The sequence below is a fragment of the Microcaecilia unicolor genome, chromosome 7 (assembly GCF_901765095.1).
Source record: "Microcaecilia unicolor chromosome 7, aMicUni1.1, whole genome shotgun sequence".
NCBI lineage: Eukaryota > Metazoa > Chordata > Amphibia > Gymnophiona > Siphonopidae > Microcaecilia > Microcaecilia unicolor.
Window position 1 is genome coordinate 169,613,388 of NC_044037.1, and position 15,594 is coordinate 169,628,981.

At 40.6% G+C, this 15,594-nt stretch overlaps 1 protein-coding gene across 1 annotated transcript; it reads right to left on the bottom strand.

The window, feature by feature from the left end:
* Positions 1-3,459: 3,459 nt before the first annotated feature.
* Positions 3,460-15,329, bottom strand: CTLA4 (cytotoxic T-lymphocyte associated protein 4). The gene is made up of 4 exons (XM_030210395.1): positions 15,201-15,329; positions 12,559-12,909; positions 8,602-8,711; positions 3,460-4,418 (listed from the first exon to the last, which is right to left on the bottom strand). The coding sequence occupies exons 1-4, from the start codon at positions 15,256-15,258 to the stop codon at positions 4,314-4,316; spliced, it is 624 nt and encodes a 207-aa protein (XP_030066255.1). The 5' UTR covers positions 15,259-15,329; the 3' UTR covers positions 3,460-4,313.
* Positions 15,330-15,594: the final 265 nt, after the last annotated feature.

The window sequence follows — 15,594 nt, forward strand, 5'->3', positions numbered from 1 at the left end:
GCAGTTAACTGTGAGTAAAGGTGCTTATTCAAGTAAAAGACATTTTCAGCGAGATTAGTCTTCAGGTGTCAACTGCTGTGTGAAGGTTATACACCAGCAACAAGTCCTGTCCCTGGAGCACTTTTAGTGGGTACTGCAGTGCACTTCAGGCAGGCAGACCCAGGCCCCCCCCCCCCCCCCACACCCATAACACTTGTGGTGGTAAATGGGAGGCCTCTAAAACCCACTGTACTCACATGTAGTTGCCCCCTTCACCCCTAAGAGCTATGGTAGTGTCGTACATTTGTCCCTCCCATGACCAAATGGCTTGGATTGGGACGTTTCTGAGCTGGGCATTTTTAGTTTCCATTATCGCAAAAAAAAAAAAAACGCCCATCTCAGAAGGGACCAAATCCATGGCATTTGGTCCGTCCAAACCATATTTTCAAAACGAAAGATGGACGCCCATCTTTTTCGATAATACGGTCTGTCTGGCTTCTTCACATACCCGTTTTCGGACATAGACACCCATGGAGATGGGCATTCGCGTTCGATTATGCCCCTCTGTGGGCACTTCTGAACCTGTCTGCCCTGCTTTTGTCTAGGTGCCTGTGGGCACTTCTGAATCCTGATTCCTGCTAGTTCCAATACCAGTTTTCCTCCAAGCCCTGCCGACTGCCTGCACCCGGGGGCTCAATCCCCGGGGAACGGCGGCTAAGTGTAGGTGAAGCCTAGGTCCAGTCCCGTGTGTTCCTGTCCAGTGTGTTCCGGTCCAATGTGTTCCAGTTCAGTCCATACCAGTCCGGTGCATTCCAGTCCAGTGTGTTCCAGTTCATTGCATACTAGTCCGGTGCGTTCTAGCCCAGTGTTGGTTGGTGGGTTTTGCCTGCTACTGCCTCTCCTCGTCAGCAGCCCAAGGGCTCACGATTACTCCAGAGTCCGTGCCTGTGTATTTTGAACCTGAGAACCTAACAATTCCTCGGGGAAGAGGCCTTATTGTAGCATGAAGTTTAGGTGAGATGTGAGGTCTGCTATGAAGCGGTCAGGGGCGGATTTGAGTAGATGACTGGGACATATGTCCAGGTTGCAGTGGGTGTTGGAAAACCTATGAGTCGTTTTTTTTACTGATTCAGTGGTGAGGGGAGTAAATGTTGACCAGAAACGGTCAGCTGGGCATCCACCAGGGATTTGGTCCAGGTTGTTGAAGAAGTTTTCGATGTCAGTGTTGTGCTGAGGAAGTGTGCAGCGTAATTTTATTATTTTTTCGTTAAAGTAGTTAGCAAGTTTGTCTGCGGGTGGGATGTCTGTGTTGGTTGTGGTGATAGGGGTGGTATCTAGTAACTTATTTACGAGTTGAAATAGTTTCTTCATATCTTTGTAATGCGGTCCTATTTTAGTTTTGTAATAGGACCTTTTGGTTTGTCTTATTGCGTATTTGTATTTTCTGTATCCTTGTTTCCATGCATTGAGTTCACAGACTTACGTATTATCTCTTCTCCACTCAACAACATTGCTAGGAATTACAGAGACAAACTGCAGCAACACTTATTCATCCTTTATAGGTGGCAGTGGCGTAGCCACAGGTGGGCCTGGGTGGACCAGGGTCCACCCACTTAGGGCTCAGGCCCACCCAACAGTAGCACATATTTAGCGGTAGCTGGTAGGGATCCCAAGCTCTGCCAGCAGAAGACTCCTTCCTGATGGTAACGAAAACCCTACTCTCCACGATACCGGCACCTGCACATGCTCAGTTTTCAGTGCATGCCTGCTGCAGACTGCCAAGGTGGAAAGAAACATTTTCCCGCCAGCTGAGATATTTTTCTGGTCATAGTGGGGGAGGGAGGGAGAACACTTGGTGCCCACCCACTTCCTCCTTAGGCCCACCCAAAATCTGTTGTCTGGCTACGCCCCTGATAGGTGGTATAAGTCCCAACATTTTTCTTGCGCTGCCTTCATGTCAACATGCTACCCAGAATTGGGGATAAATGTTGAGAACACTGCCTATGCAGTAGAAAAAGTGGGGAAACAACTGTTTTTTGACTCTCGAAACAACATGTATTCTCAGCTTATGGTGTATCTTTTATAGAGCTCTACTTTACGTTTCTTTGCTACCTACACTGGAGAGATTCCATCAACAAGTTGGTTCATATATGTTTTTATTCATGGTTGTAATTCCTTGTCCATCTTTCCATCATTTTTACTGTTTGCATTATTTATACACACACATTTCTGTTATTATTATTTTTATTGGTTGTAATGTTTATAATTTGCATTGTTATATACAGACTTTTCTGTTAATATTATTTATTGTGTTATAACTTTGCATTGTTATTTAAATGTTTTTATGGTATTTTCATTTGTTTATATGCTTTTTGTTATTTTGTAGACTCTTGAGATAGGCCATAGGCCGAAACACGATGCCGTGTCGAGTCTTTTTATCAATAAAATTTCTCAAAAGTATTCAGGCTGTCCGTCTTATCTCTGGAGTCCACGGTCATTTTCACACTTTTTCTACTGCTGTTGCATCTCATGGGATCTCAGAGTTCTCCACTTCAGTGGATTTGCACGAGAACACTGCCTATAACAAGCTGAACCATCCTCGACATGCCTTCAGCCATTTTCTACATTTTTGCAGCATCGACATTTAGCTCTGACCTGTTCTGAGATCATGCCTTAGACATTTTGGGGGTTTATATATCAATGTACTGGGATATCCATGTTTAAAATAAGAATAGTACTTCTACAGACTGCCATAACTTTTAAACATAGCTAAGCACCTACCTATAGTGGTATATTCAGCAGCATGAGTGCTGTTAAATATACAAAAAAATTGACATGTCTAGTTTAGACATTTCAAATAATTTTGTAAACACAATGAAAAATTGGGCTCTGTGAATAAGGAATGTCCATACAATAGCATCCATTTCATAAACTAGAGCATCCATATTAGGAATGGGGATAAACAAGGGACCTGGATGTCTATATGGCAGCATTCTTTGAAAATGAACACACAGACTTTCCACTCAGTTCTGAGGACTGAAGAATCTTTACAAGTAAATAGCAAATTCAGGCACATGGTTTCTTCCAATTTATTAAAGTACTCAATAGGAATTGTACCTTTTTTCATTTTCATGGAAAATAGACTGTTAAAATAACAATATGCTGATATCACCTGCTCTTGCTTCATTGACACTCAGGTAACATTCAACTTTCCTCAAAAGAGGAGACCAATCAGTATTCAGTAAGATGCTATTTCCATACAGTGGTATTTTGGCAACACAAAGATTAGCAACTGTATTTGGATGACACAAGTCTACTGATACCATAAAATAAGATCTTTATCACACTGAAATCGTATTATTGATAAACATACAACTGCTGAAATATTCTTATTATTGTAAAGCATATGGCATGAATAACATATTTGAGCTGCTTAATTTAAAATGAGATTTTGTAATAATCCATTTTATATGTAAATTTCCATCTGTCTGATCAATAGAGCTATGCCCTATAATTATGAATTTATGGTCAGAAAGTTCTCTGATGCACGAACTGGTTACTCTGTACAATTTTCAGACTTCCCAATGATAGAGAACATTCCTTTGTCACATATGACCAACAATTCTAGTCACATAAAGAGATCACAACAAGTTCTTCTTATAACCACTAGCCCTGATCATTAATGTAAGTAGTGGTGCCAAAATTTGAAGCTACAGCCACGACAATATATGCTAGTACCAGTATGAGAGTTAACATCAGTGCTCCAACTCATTAGTATAATGAAACTGGCCCTCTAGTCAAATTCCTTTTAGATTATTATACAATCAAATTATATGCAAGCATTTGTCTTTAGTGTTTGCATTTGAAGCCATCCTTAAACATGCCTTTGTACAATGTCATCTACAAATCATGCTCATTTAATGCATCCTATAAAATAATAGGCCAAAAGCAAATGATCTTTTATAAAAAGTCATGATGAAATAAAAGACGTATAGAGGAGGGTAATACAAAACCAACAGAAAATGTGTTAGCTAATCTTCTAAATACTTCTCTACTTTTTTCTAATTCCGTGTCTATGAGTTGCACGTAATTTTGAATCTCCTATGTCCCTCAAAAAGCTCCTTTAACATTCATTGTTGCACTGAGTAGAGAATCTACCCTAGCTATCCATTGTTCTCCATCTCACTGCTACAATTCACATTTTCTTTCTCATTTGGTAGATTCATGACAGATTTGGGGGGGGGGGGGGGAATGACCAATTGCAGTCTTTACAGTGTACATCGGCATATATAACATTCATCACAGGTTGCTGTCTTCATGATACTCTGTTATGGTCAGTTCTTCAGAATCTCGTACAGGTCAACTTTTCTCGCTCTGTCTAGATCCGTAAGAGGCATTTTCATATAGATCCCAGTGGTCAACCAGTTCTTACTTTGTATCTGTAAAAACAAGCAAAGAAAAATATAAATCCAGTTAAAACAGCAGTGCCACCTATTGACAGCAAAAATAACATCTGAAAATAGTAGAATAGCCCTTTGTAAGTAAGAGATGATGAAGGTATATTTTTAAAATGTGCTATGCTAAACACAAGCATTGTTTCAATGAAATTAACTGGAAACAAGAGAATGGTTGGCAGGTTTAGGATCTTACTTGCCTTCGTCCGTCCCTTATATTCCAGAAAACTAATAATCACTCAAAATTGATGGCCCAGGACAAAAAGAAAAAAAGAGTAGGGGTGTACATTTGTTAGTGTGCATTTAGGGGTCCTTTTACTAAGCCGCAGTACAGAGTGGCCTGTGCTCGTATGAGTGTGTGAAATTGGAACACACTGGACCATTTTCTTAAAGGCCTTTTTTTAATGCAGCAGTAAATGTCCAAGTGCTAAAATGAAAAGTAGCATGTGGTTATTTACTTCCTGAGCCCTTATTGCCACCTATGGTTGTAAGGGCTCACGTGCTACTCCTGCGGTAATCAGGTAGCACTCATCAATGTGGCCTCGCTGCCGATTACCACCGGGAACATCCCCGTAGTACAAAATACAGAATTATTTTCTACCACAGGAAACAGCGCAGCCCAACTTCAAAACTACCACAGGGTGCCCGCACTACCCCTGCGGTAGGATCAATTTGGTGCTTGCTACCCGCACGTTAGCCCTACCACGTCTTAGTAAAAAGGCCCCTCAGTTTGTTACTGTACAATAGTTTGATTTAATGCATGTTAACCTTTGAATTAATGCATACAGAGGACCTTTTATTATGCTGCGGTAAAAATAGGCCTTAGTGGGTCCTTACATGGGTCTTTCCTGTGGGCCAAGGCTATTTTTACTGCAGCTGTAAAAACCCCGATTTTCTATTTTTCCATTAATGTTTAGAATGTTAAGCCTTTTATTTATATAAACTTGGCAGTATGATAGTGTTAAAAATATTACATTGGAAATTATGTGTTGATTGAAGCGGTTAAAAGTAAAGTCAAATTAATGATTTTGTAAGTAAAGATTGAACACCAGATAATGTAAATGTTGTGTATTTGTTTTGTAGGTGATCACAAAAATATGTGATACCATCTTGTTTGATGTTATAAGAAAGTTGATGCATGGCTCCTGATGAAGCATGTAAAGTGAAACGGGTTTGGCCACCGTTGAGCCATAGCTAAATGCTCAACTACTTTTTATGTATAAAAGAAGATAATATTTGAGAATAAAGGAATATTTGGAATTTTAATACATCGTGTTGATTATTTAAACATTTACACTGGACTCTTCACTTGTTAATGTTCATCTTTTGAGTTAGAGTCACAGTAGCCTTCCTCTTTTTGTAGTTATATGCTCTAATGTTGCCATTAGCTCGTGGTCATTTTTAAATTACTGTTGGAGCACTTACCGCCTACTATGTAGGCAGTAAGGGCTCATCTGTTATCCGTGTGCTAACCGGTTAGTGGGCAGTGTTTACTAAGCAGCACTGTAGGCGCGCTATCATTTTTAGCTTGTGTTTAACTTAGCACGCACTAATGCTAGAGACACTCATATATGGGTGTCTCTAGCATTAGCACGCGCTAAATTTTAGCATGTGCTAAAAGTGCTAGCTCACCTTAGTAAACAGGGCCTTCTGTATGGTAATGTAGATGCAGTTACTAGTTAACGCAGGAACACCCACTCTGCACCCCTGACATGCCCTCAAAACTTTTTTTAAATTTTTTTAGTGCACGGTTAGCGCATGCACATTCAGAGGGGCATAATCAAAAGTGGGTGCCCATCTCCATGGGCGGCCATGCGAAGGGGCAGGACAAACCGTATTTTCAAAAAAACATGGGCGTCCATCTTTTTTTCGATAATACGGGTTGTGCGGGGCAAATGCCTAGGATTTGGATGTTTTTGAGCTGGGCGCAATCGGTTTTCAGCGATAATGGAAACCGAAGGCGCCCAGCTCAAAAACGAACAAATCCAAGGCATTGGGTCATGGGAGGGGCCAGGATTCGTGGTGCACTGGTCCCCCTCACATGCCAGGACACCAACTGGGCACCCTAGGGGGCACTTTTACAAATTAAAAAAGAAAATTTAAAATAGCTCCCAGGTGCATAGCACCCTTCCCTTGTGTGCTGAGCCCCCCAAATCCCCCTCAAACCCACTGCCCACAAGTCTACACCATTACCATAGCCCTAAGGGGTGAAGGGGGGCACCTACATGTGGGTACAGTGGGTTTTGGGGGTTTGGGGAGGGCTCAACATTAACCAGCACAAGTGGAACAGGTAGGGGGGATGGGCCTGGGTCCGCCTGCCTGACGTCCACTGCACCCGCTAACAACTGCTCCAATGTACCTGCATACTGCTGTCAGGGAGCTGGGTATGACATTTGAGGCTGGCATACAGGCTGTCAAAAAAGTTTTTAAAGTTCTTTTTTTTTGGTGGGAGGGGGTTAGTGACCACTGGGGAAGTCAGGGGAGGTCATCCCCGATTCCCTCCGGTGGTCATCTGGCCAGTTAGGGCACTTTTTTGGGACTTGGGTCGTGAAAAAAAAGGGTCCAGCAAAAGCGACCCAAATTCTTGCTTCTGCCGCCCTTTTTCTTCGATTATCAGCCGAAGGCGCCCATCTCTCCTTGGACAATAAACACGCCCCAGTCCCGCCTTCACCACGCCTCCGACATGCCCCTGTCAACTTTGTTCATTTCCGCGACGGAGTGCAGTTGAAGACGCCCAAAATTGGCTTTCAATTATACCGATTTGTGCGCCTTTGCGAGATGGGCACCCATCTCCCAATTTGGGTCGAAATATGGGCGCCCATCACTTTTGAAAATAAGGCCGTCAATAACTGCCATTTGACTCTGTAGTGCATCCTGCAATAGTTCATTTTTTGCTGTGTTAGGCACATATTAGTACCTAATGCAGCTTAGTTAAAGGACCCCTTAGTCAATTAGCACGCATTAAAAAGTTTTAATACTCATTTAAGGATCCTTTTACGAAGCTGCGGCAAAAGGGAGCCTGTGCTGGCATTAGCGCATGTGTTTGACACGTGCTGAGGCCCCCTTTTATCTCAGCGGGTAAAAGGTAGGTTTCCCTTTTCAGGAGGGAACTACCGCCTGGCTGCTGCACCGGTAGCCCGGCGGTACTTCCTTTTTAGTGAGCGGTAAGCCCACATTGGGTTTTCCGCCACTTCGTAAAAGGGCCCCTAAATTTTTTATTAAAACAAATGTGTTTAATAAACCAAATTGCTTCTGAAAATTGGGAAAAAAGGCCAAATGGGAAAAGACTATGAACATTTCAAGCATTTTTTTGGTTGTGTGCTAGTTTAACAGACTTTCTGCTATTCCTTTTTAAACTAGATCCTTTTTTAGAAAAATAAACACCTCAGTGTTAGTTTACAGTTACTATAGCAAGGGTTTTTCTCCAATTAGTGGCATGCTTTTATTATACTATAAACAGAAGGAATAACTCTTTTAATTATGTATGTCAAAATACATTCCAAGTCAATGTTTTATGTCTGTGTCTATTGAATCTAGAACTGTAATCATTAAAAATCATATGATCATCAGCACAAATCAAATCATCAGAAAATATGGAATCCTAATAAATGAGCAGCAGAAGTAGTTACAGGTAATGGGCATTTAGATGAAAGGGAAAAACAAGACTAAACATGCAGACTGCAGTCTCTTCCATGTGAGAAACACAAATGGGTTTGGTTGGTGAGTACTTGTAGCACAGTGGTTAGCACAGGATAAGAACCAGGGAAGCCAGGATTCAAATCCTGCTGATATTTCTTGTGACCTGAGGACGTCACTTCACCCTCCACTGCCTCAGCTACAGTCTTAGACTGTGAGTCTCCAGTTGATAGGGCAATATCTACTCTACCTGACTGCATCTTGCCTTGAGTTTCTCACCCTCCCATAAATAATATCCTTGTGACTTCCTGTACCAAATTTACTCTATGGTTGTCTTCTTCTCCTGTTTGAAAAGAGTTCCTTGTTCCTGAAAAGAGTACATTGTTCACTCATCTCACTTCAACCTTTCGAAGTGTTCCATCCTTGTAGTCAAAGTGCACTATTTTCTGCATCAAAGTATGTGAACAAGCCCTTCCTTTTCTTCATCGTTATACTGTGTATTAACTACGACCACACGTATACAAAAACTTACCTTATTAATCAATATGATAATTGTCATAAGGATACTATAGACAGACAATCCCGTGATAACTGCTACCAGCACTGTGGGGACCAGGATGGGTTCTGTGCAAGGCTCCGGCTCTGAAACAAAACAAGAAAGCATGATTCATTCTGCTTGACTACCAGGTTTCATAAAGCCTTCTTTAAAAATATTGACATGAGTTCCTAGATAACACTATATTGTTTATTATGCATGTATATTCACACATACCCATTAGGAATGTAACCAACTACAGAACTTAAGGCTATGAATACATATTGTTTGCAGTGAAATGTGTTAGTAAAGACCACATCTAGATCCTAAAACATAGCGCTTTAACAAAAGTTTTATTTAAAGAAAAGGGTACATTTATTTCATTACATAGATGCAGTATGAAGGTAATTCTATAAAATGACACCTATTTTTAAGTGCCAAGAAATTGCCTATTTATTTAGAAAGAAAAAGTAAACACCTACTTTCTGTTATAAAATACTGGTATACAAGGGCAAATACACAAATATATCTTGGGCACTATCTCTTACGTCAGGCATTTAGGGGGGAATTCTATATTTGACACCTTAAAAATCGGTACGGAATAAATTTTTGCCTAAGCGTATTCTATGAGCAGTGCCTAGATTTAGGCGTGGTATATAGAATACACTTAGTTGATATCCCAGCGCTTTAAACTTCGCACATCCATTTACACCAAGGGAAATGCCGGCGCATAGATTTAGGCGCAGCTGGGTATATTCTATAACAGTGCATGTAAATTTTGGAACACCCATGAAATCCCCATTTCCCCACCCATAACCATGCCCCTTTTTGACTCTGTGCATTAGAATTTAGGCGCTGTACATTACAGAATATGCTGCATGAGCCATGCATGTAATTTCTAATTATTGCCAATTAGTGCTCATTATTACTCTTATTATTATTTAAGTGCTCTTAAAATCACCAATTGGTTTGTGAAGCCATTTAAGATATATGCATTGTTATAGAATACGCTTGGATTTCAGCGCAGAACGCTAGGTGCAATATATAGAATCCAGCAGATAGCCTAGATTGCTACAAAATGCATTGAAATGATAATATTCTGTCATTTGCATGTATAACTGTTCCCCAACAATGCTCCACTTTGATTCTGCCAATATGTATGTCTTCTTGAAACTACATGCCATCACATTCAGATGCCATTTTACAGAATAGCAGGTAGCTGTACTATTGGCATTTATTCTGATCACTTACACACTTTCTTGGTGCCTGACTGTTGACACTCTCCTTACAGAATTACTCCCTATGGGGTCATTTTACTAAAGTGTGTTCAGCACTTACCCCCGGATTCTATATATGGTGACTAAAGTTACGCAATTGTTTAACAAGCTAATCACTGCCGATCATTGGCCACTAACAAACAATTATCGGCAATAATTAGAATTTATGTGCGCAACTGTCTAAGCATATTTTGTAAGAGGTCCATATAAATCCTAATGTGTAGATCGCAAAAGGGTCGAGGCCATGGGAGAGGCATGGGTGGGGCATGGGCATTCCTGAATTTACACGCACTGTTACAGAATATGTACGACCTGTGCCTAAATAAGATGTGGGCATTTACACCAAGTTCTAGTTGGCGTAAATGGCCTACATTTTAGTCATGGACATGGACATGGTCACTAGGTGTATTCTATAAACTGTGCCTAATTTTAGGTGAAGTTTATAGAATAGTGCTAAGCGTGTTTTTTTTTCAGTGCTGATTTCTTTGGCGCCAAATATACAATCTGGCCTTTACATCCTAATTCTATAAACTAGATGCCCAAATTTATGCTTAATGCACAAATTTGTGCACACAATTTATAGAGAATGGTCAATTGTGTGCACAGCAAAATTTAATAATTGGCTGCTAAGTGGCCTTAACAGCAAATTGTTGGCTTAAATTGGTGTTAATTGGTGTGCCCGCCTGCCCTTCGTTGATAATCTAAAAGTTTTGTGTGCTAATTCTATCTTGTGCAACTTTCAGAGGGTGTGGATGTGGGTGGGTCAGGCGCCTGCCTAGGAGTTAAGCACTTATGTTTTAGAATATTAGGCGTTATGGGGGAGATTTTACATATGGTGCCTAAAAAATCAGCTCGGAAATCAATGCCAACTAAGCATCACCTACATTTAGGCATGGTATATAGAATACACTTACTTGATATCTCAGAGCCTAAAACTACGTGCCTCCATTTACAACAATGAAAACATGACGTAAATCCCGGTGCATAGATTTAGGCGCACTGGGCCATATTCTATAACTAAACATGTAAATTTCAGTACACCCAGGAAATGCCCACTTCCCCGCCCATAACCACACCCTTCTTTGCCTGCACGTATTAGAACTTAGGCTCATTGCATTACAGAATCTCTAGGCGCGCTATATAGAATCCGGGGGTTTGTGCTTTTGACATGGCATCTACAGTTGGGCGCAAAATTGCAGACTTCCACTAGTATTCTATAACTGCAGTTCCACATGTAACTGCAGTTGTAGAATTCATTCTTGGCTTGCATCATCGCAGTGAATACATTTTGGTTGCTCTTTCTTGAACCTATCCCTAAATATATAGTTAATGCCCCAAAACAGGCTATCTGAATGAATTTAGGACAGCAAAAAAGCTGTCCTACCGTTATCTGGTTGGTCATATGGATAGCAGACTGACTATTGCTGCTATCCAGATAGTATCGCTAGTCAATGCTAATTCCAGATACTCAACACCTGTCAATCTCTGGATACTTGTGTGAGCTGTGACAAACACATTTTTTATAAATGGGTGGTCTTTAGTCCTGGTTTGTGCATTAGCTAGCTATTGAATGTTATCAGAGACAGTGATATTGTGGAATCGCAATCTCTGGATACTGGCATGAATTTACTATGGCCACAGTGGCTGGCATGTAAAAATATGTTGACTGCTGAAGCTGAATATCAGGCAGAAAGATTCTTCAGAAAGTTCATTCTTGCTGGCTGGAAGCAGTAGGATTCATGAGGGTAAGATCAACACAGCTGTGTGGGTTCGAAACAGCTGCAGCCTAGAAGTGGCCATGAGAGTTGGATGTGGAATGAGTTGTATTTGCTGTGGAAAGCTGGAGCATCAGTATCATTGATATCAGCAACAGTCTCTAGGGACCGGGAACAACAGGTGCAGCAGCAATAGGTGAGGGCAGATAGAGACACTGAGGGTGGTGGGAATGTGCCGGAAACAGAGAGATTGGTGGGGCTCAGAATAGAGGTTAAAGAGTGGTGGATCTGGTGAAGTGAAAGGGGAGAGTGGAGAAAGAGAGTGTAGTGTGCATGGAGAGAGGGGAGGAAGGAGAGAGAGCGAGAAACAGAGATGGAGAGAAAGAGAGAAAGAGAGAGAGACTATAGGGATAGGGAGGAGGAGAGAGACCAGGAGGAGAGAGAGCATGGTGAAGCTGAGAGTATAGTGGGTTGGAAAGGGCAAGTGGTGAATGGAAGGGGAAAGAAACAGTGATGGCTAGCTGGGGAAAGGAGAGTGGACTAGTGGACACAGGTTGGGGAAGTTGGTGGGGATGGGGAGAAAGAAAGACTAATGGGGACAGGCTGGTGGGGAAGTACAGAAAGAAAAACAGAGTAGTGGGAACAGACTGGGGGTCCTTATATTTTCTGGTGCTTGATAAGAGGTTAGGCGGCTCTGATATAAAGGAAATAGACTCTGTATCACTGACATATCAAGGCCATTAGGAACAATGTCTACCTAAAACCTTAATCTGCTGCGCTTGTTAGCTAACCCATGCAACAAATGCTATTAGGATATCAGATAGCAGGATAAAAGAAGCAGGAGAAATAAAAATGATGCACATAGCTTAGGAAGTATGCTAGGTCTTTATACTGTAAAAAATATAAACTTAAATTACTTTAAAAAATCAGAGCTCTAAATATTTCCATAGATGTTCACTTACCACTAACATAGATCAGGGTTTCATTGCCTACGCTGGTGCGATATGGTGGAGGATACATGATCTCCAGCCTGCATGTATATCTACCGGTGTCTGAAGTGTGTAGCCCAATGAGAGTCAGGGTTACATTATTTGGGCCAGGTACACCATGGCACTGAATGATATTTTTAGTGGTAAATGGCTCATATTGCGTAGTGTAGGATGAGGCACACATCACAGAAGACTTGTCACCTGTTCTCTTAAGCAAAGTCACACGGATCTCTGTCACTTTGCCAGTGAACTTATAGCCGCAAACCAGAGAGGCATTCCCTTGCCTGTTGGCTACTGTCACTGGTGGCTGGATCACTTCCATGGCTGGAGGAAACAATGCATAGTAGAATGCTTTAATACACATATCACAAGCATAGTGTTTCCAACTAGTTCAAATTCTACAAGAGATGAGATGTGCAATTACTCTGTGAACTACTGTCAGAGGATGTAGTCAAGACTATTAATATAGCAACAGGGAAGAGATCTGCCAGGAGCTTCATGAGCCTGAATCTCACCCTGTGCAACATGCCCCCTAATGCCCCTGCCCCGCCCACTGTACCACAGCAGGGAAGACGATAGATGAGGAATGATTTTTGCATCCCTGTCTCCCTTGCATACTGTGCGGCTACACCATTTGCACAATTCTCAGGACGACCCTGGGGTCTTCCAATAAGGATTCATTGGGTAATTGTAATTAGCCTGGATTGACCACTGTCAGAGTCAGGATGCTGGGCTTGATGAGTCTGACCCAGCATGGCACTTCTAATGCATGAAAATAAAAATGTACTAGTTTTCATCCAGTGTGAAATACCTACCACCACTACACCTTTATAATAGCTATGACTTGACACTCTTTGTTAATATATATTGCATTGATATCCATAACAGTGACTGTTTATTTTTAAATTGTGAAATCCTTCCCAAAGGTTGGAATATAATTTTCTTTTGTTTTTCTTTTTTTTTTTTTTTTTATTAGGATTTATTTACTGCCTTTTTGAAGGAATTCACTCGGTGGTGTACAGTAAGAACAAATCAAACATGAGCAATAGACAATTACAGCAGTAAAAATATTCAAATAGTAATAAAAAGTATTGCACAGTATACTACTTACAATGTCAACACAGTACATAATAGAACATTTTAATTGACATTTGTCAGAATGCTAATATTGAATACAGCATAATATTCCCTCAACTGATCATAAAGCAAAAACATTTTTTGTTCGATTTATGTTAGATATTTTCTTTCCAGTTTTTTATTTATTTATTTTTTTAGCAGGCAATTTCCAAAAGCCATTTATCTGTATAAATGAGTTATTTGGAAATTCCCACTCTTTTGTGTTTATGTGGCTGTCAAGACTATAAAGGGTATGTTTACTAAGGTGCATTAGCATTTCTAATGCACTTTTAAATTTAAGGCATGTTAAATACTAACGCACCTATACATTTCTGTGGAAGCGTTGGCATTTAACATGCATAAACCATTTACGTGCCTTAAAAACGCTGACGCGCCCATAGCGCACCTTAGTAAACATAGGCGTTAGTTTGCTTGAACTTTAGCTGCTCTTTGCTGCTTCCCTTGAGGCAGACGCTCCAGGCCACTGCCTATCTTGCATAATGGTTGGGCTTTTGGTTGCCTGTAGCGTTATCTGGCCAAAAATTAAACAAATTAAACCTCAAATCTCCACAGGAAGGCCAAAAGCTTTAAAGGCAATCCCAAAAAAGGAGTCCAGTTTTTTCACAGGTTTCAATAACCACCTGAAAAAAAGAGCAGCAGAAAAAAACTCCACTACCAGCCCAGGACAAAGGTCAAAATGCGCCAAAGAGACAAGATCAGAGATACGCGAGGGACTCCGTTTTCTTTTAACCGGAGAGTGCTGAAATTCAGTGCTGTCCACTTAAGATATCCAGTTAACTTTAACGTGCTGTTCTATTTATTCATATATTTATGTGTTTGTTTATTAAGATTTGACTCCCACCTCAAAGTGAGTTACGTTCAAGTATAGTAGATATATTGAGCGGCACCAACTTAACCAGTTATGACTGAATATATTCAGTTGAAATTAACTTTAACTGGATTTGGCAGTGCTGAATGTATAACAAACCTAGATCAGTTATACCTGGTAATCTTCAGTCAGCTGGTATTATTCTACCATTTTTTCTGCAATACTTGCAGAGATGCAAGACCAAAATGGTTAAAAGTGGTCAGTTATTACCAAATATGCATCCAAAATGCTTTACCATAGCCAATTGTAACTGTTTTATAAATCTTACTCCAAAACAGCCCTTTATGTTTGTATAATTTGGTTGCATTGAAAAACAAAACAATAAAAATACAAGGAAAAAAGATTATTTCTCAAAACAGATATGCTTTTGAACATTCACAGTTAAAAAGTTATCTGTTTCTTTTGCACTTCCCTACCTATACTGTCATACACTACCCAGCACCATAATGCTTTTTTCTTGGGAAGATTAAAATTAGCTCATGATTAGCGTTTATTCTCTAGCGTCTGGTTTCTAAATGAGTCAGTCTTTAGCATTATACAAAATAAAGAACAGATGAAACTGTGAAAATGTAAATTCTTATTTCACCTTCCATCTCTTTTATCAACCCACCTTCGGAGACACCAGCAGATGCAAACAAGAAGCCCATGGTGAACAGCAAAGTGAGCATCCCAATGCAGAGGTACAGTCAATAACCGAGAAATTCTCTGTTTCCTCCTGTCCAAGTACAGCCGGAATGAACGTGGTGTGTGTTATTCTGAGCTGGAGAAAGCAGGACAAAACCTTCCAGGATATTGATATTATGAATTCTGTTTGAAACCACACCAGCTCTGCACATATATAGCTGTAATTGCACACAAGTACCTGAAAAGGTACACAAGGTTTTGTTTTGGTGTTACAAGAAAGGAAGCAGTGGGTTAAAAACCGAGCAGCCACAGTTAACCTCAAAATGCCTATTATGGAAATAAACATTAACGAAACAAACCAACTAGCAAATGGAAACTTT

Excerpts from the sequence above, each read along its gene's own strand:
- CTLA4 (XM_030210395.1), bottom strand. The coding sequence starts at position 15,258 with ATGCTCACTTTGCTGTTCACCATGGGCTTCTTGTTTGCATCTGCTGGT. Across the intron at positions 12,910-15,200 it reads ATCTGCTGGTGTCTCCGAAG|CCATGGAAGTGATCCAGCCA; the intron begins GTGGGTTGATAA and ends TGTTTCCTCCAG. Across the intron at positions 8,712-12,558 it reads AACCCTGATCTATGTTAGTG|AGCCGGAGCCTTGCACAGAA; the intron begins GTAAGTGAACAT and ends GTTTTGTTTCAG.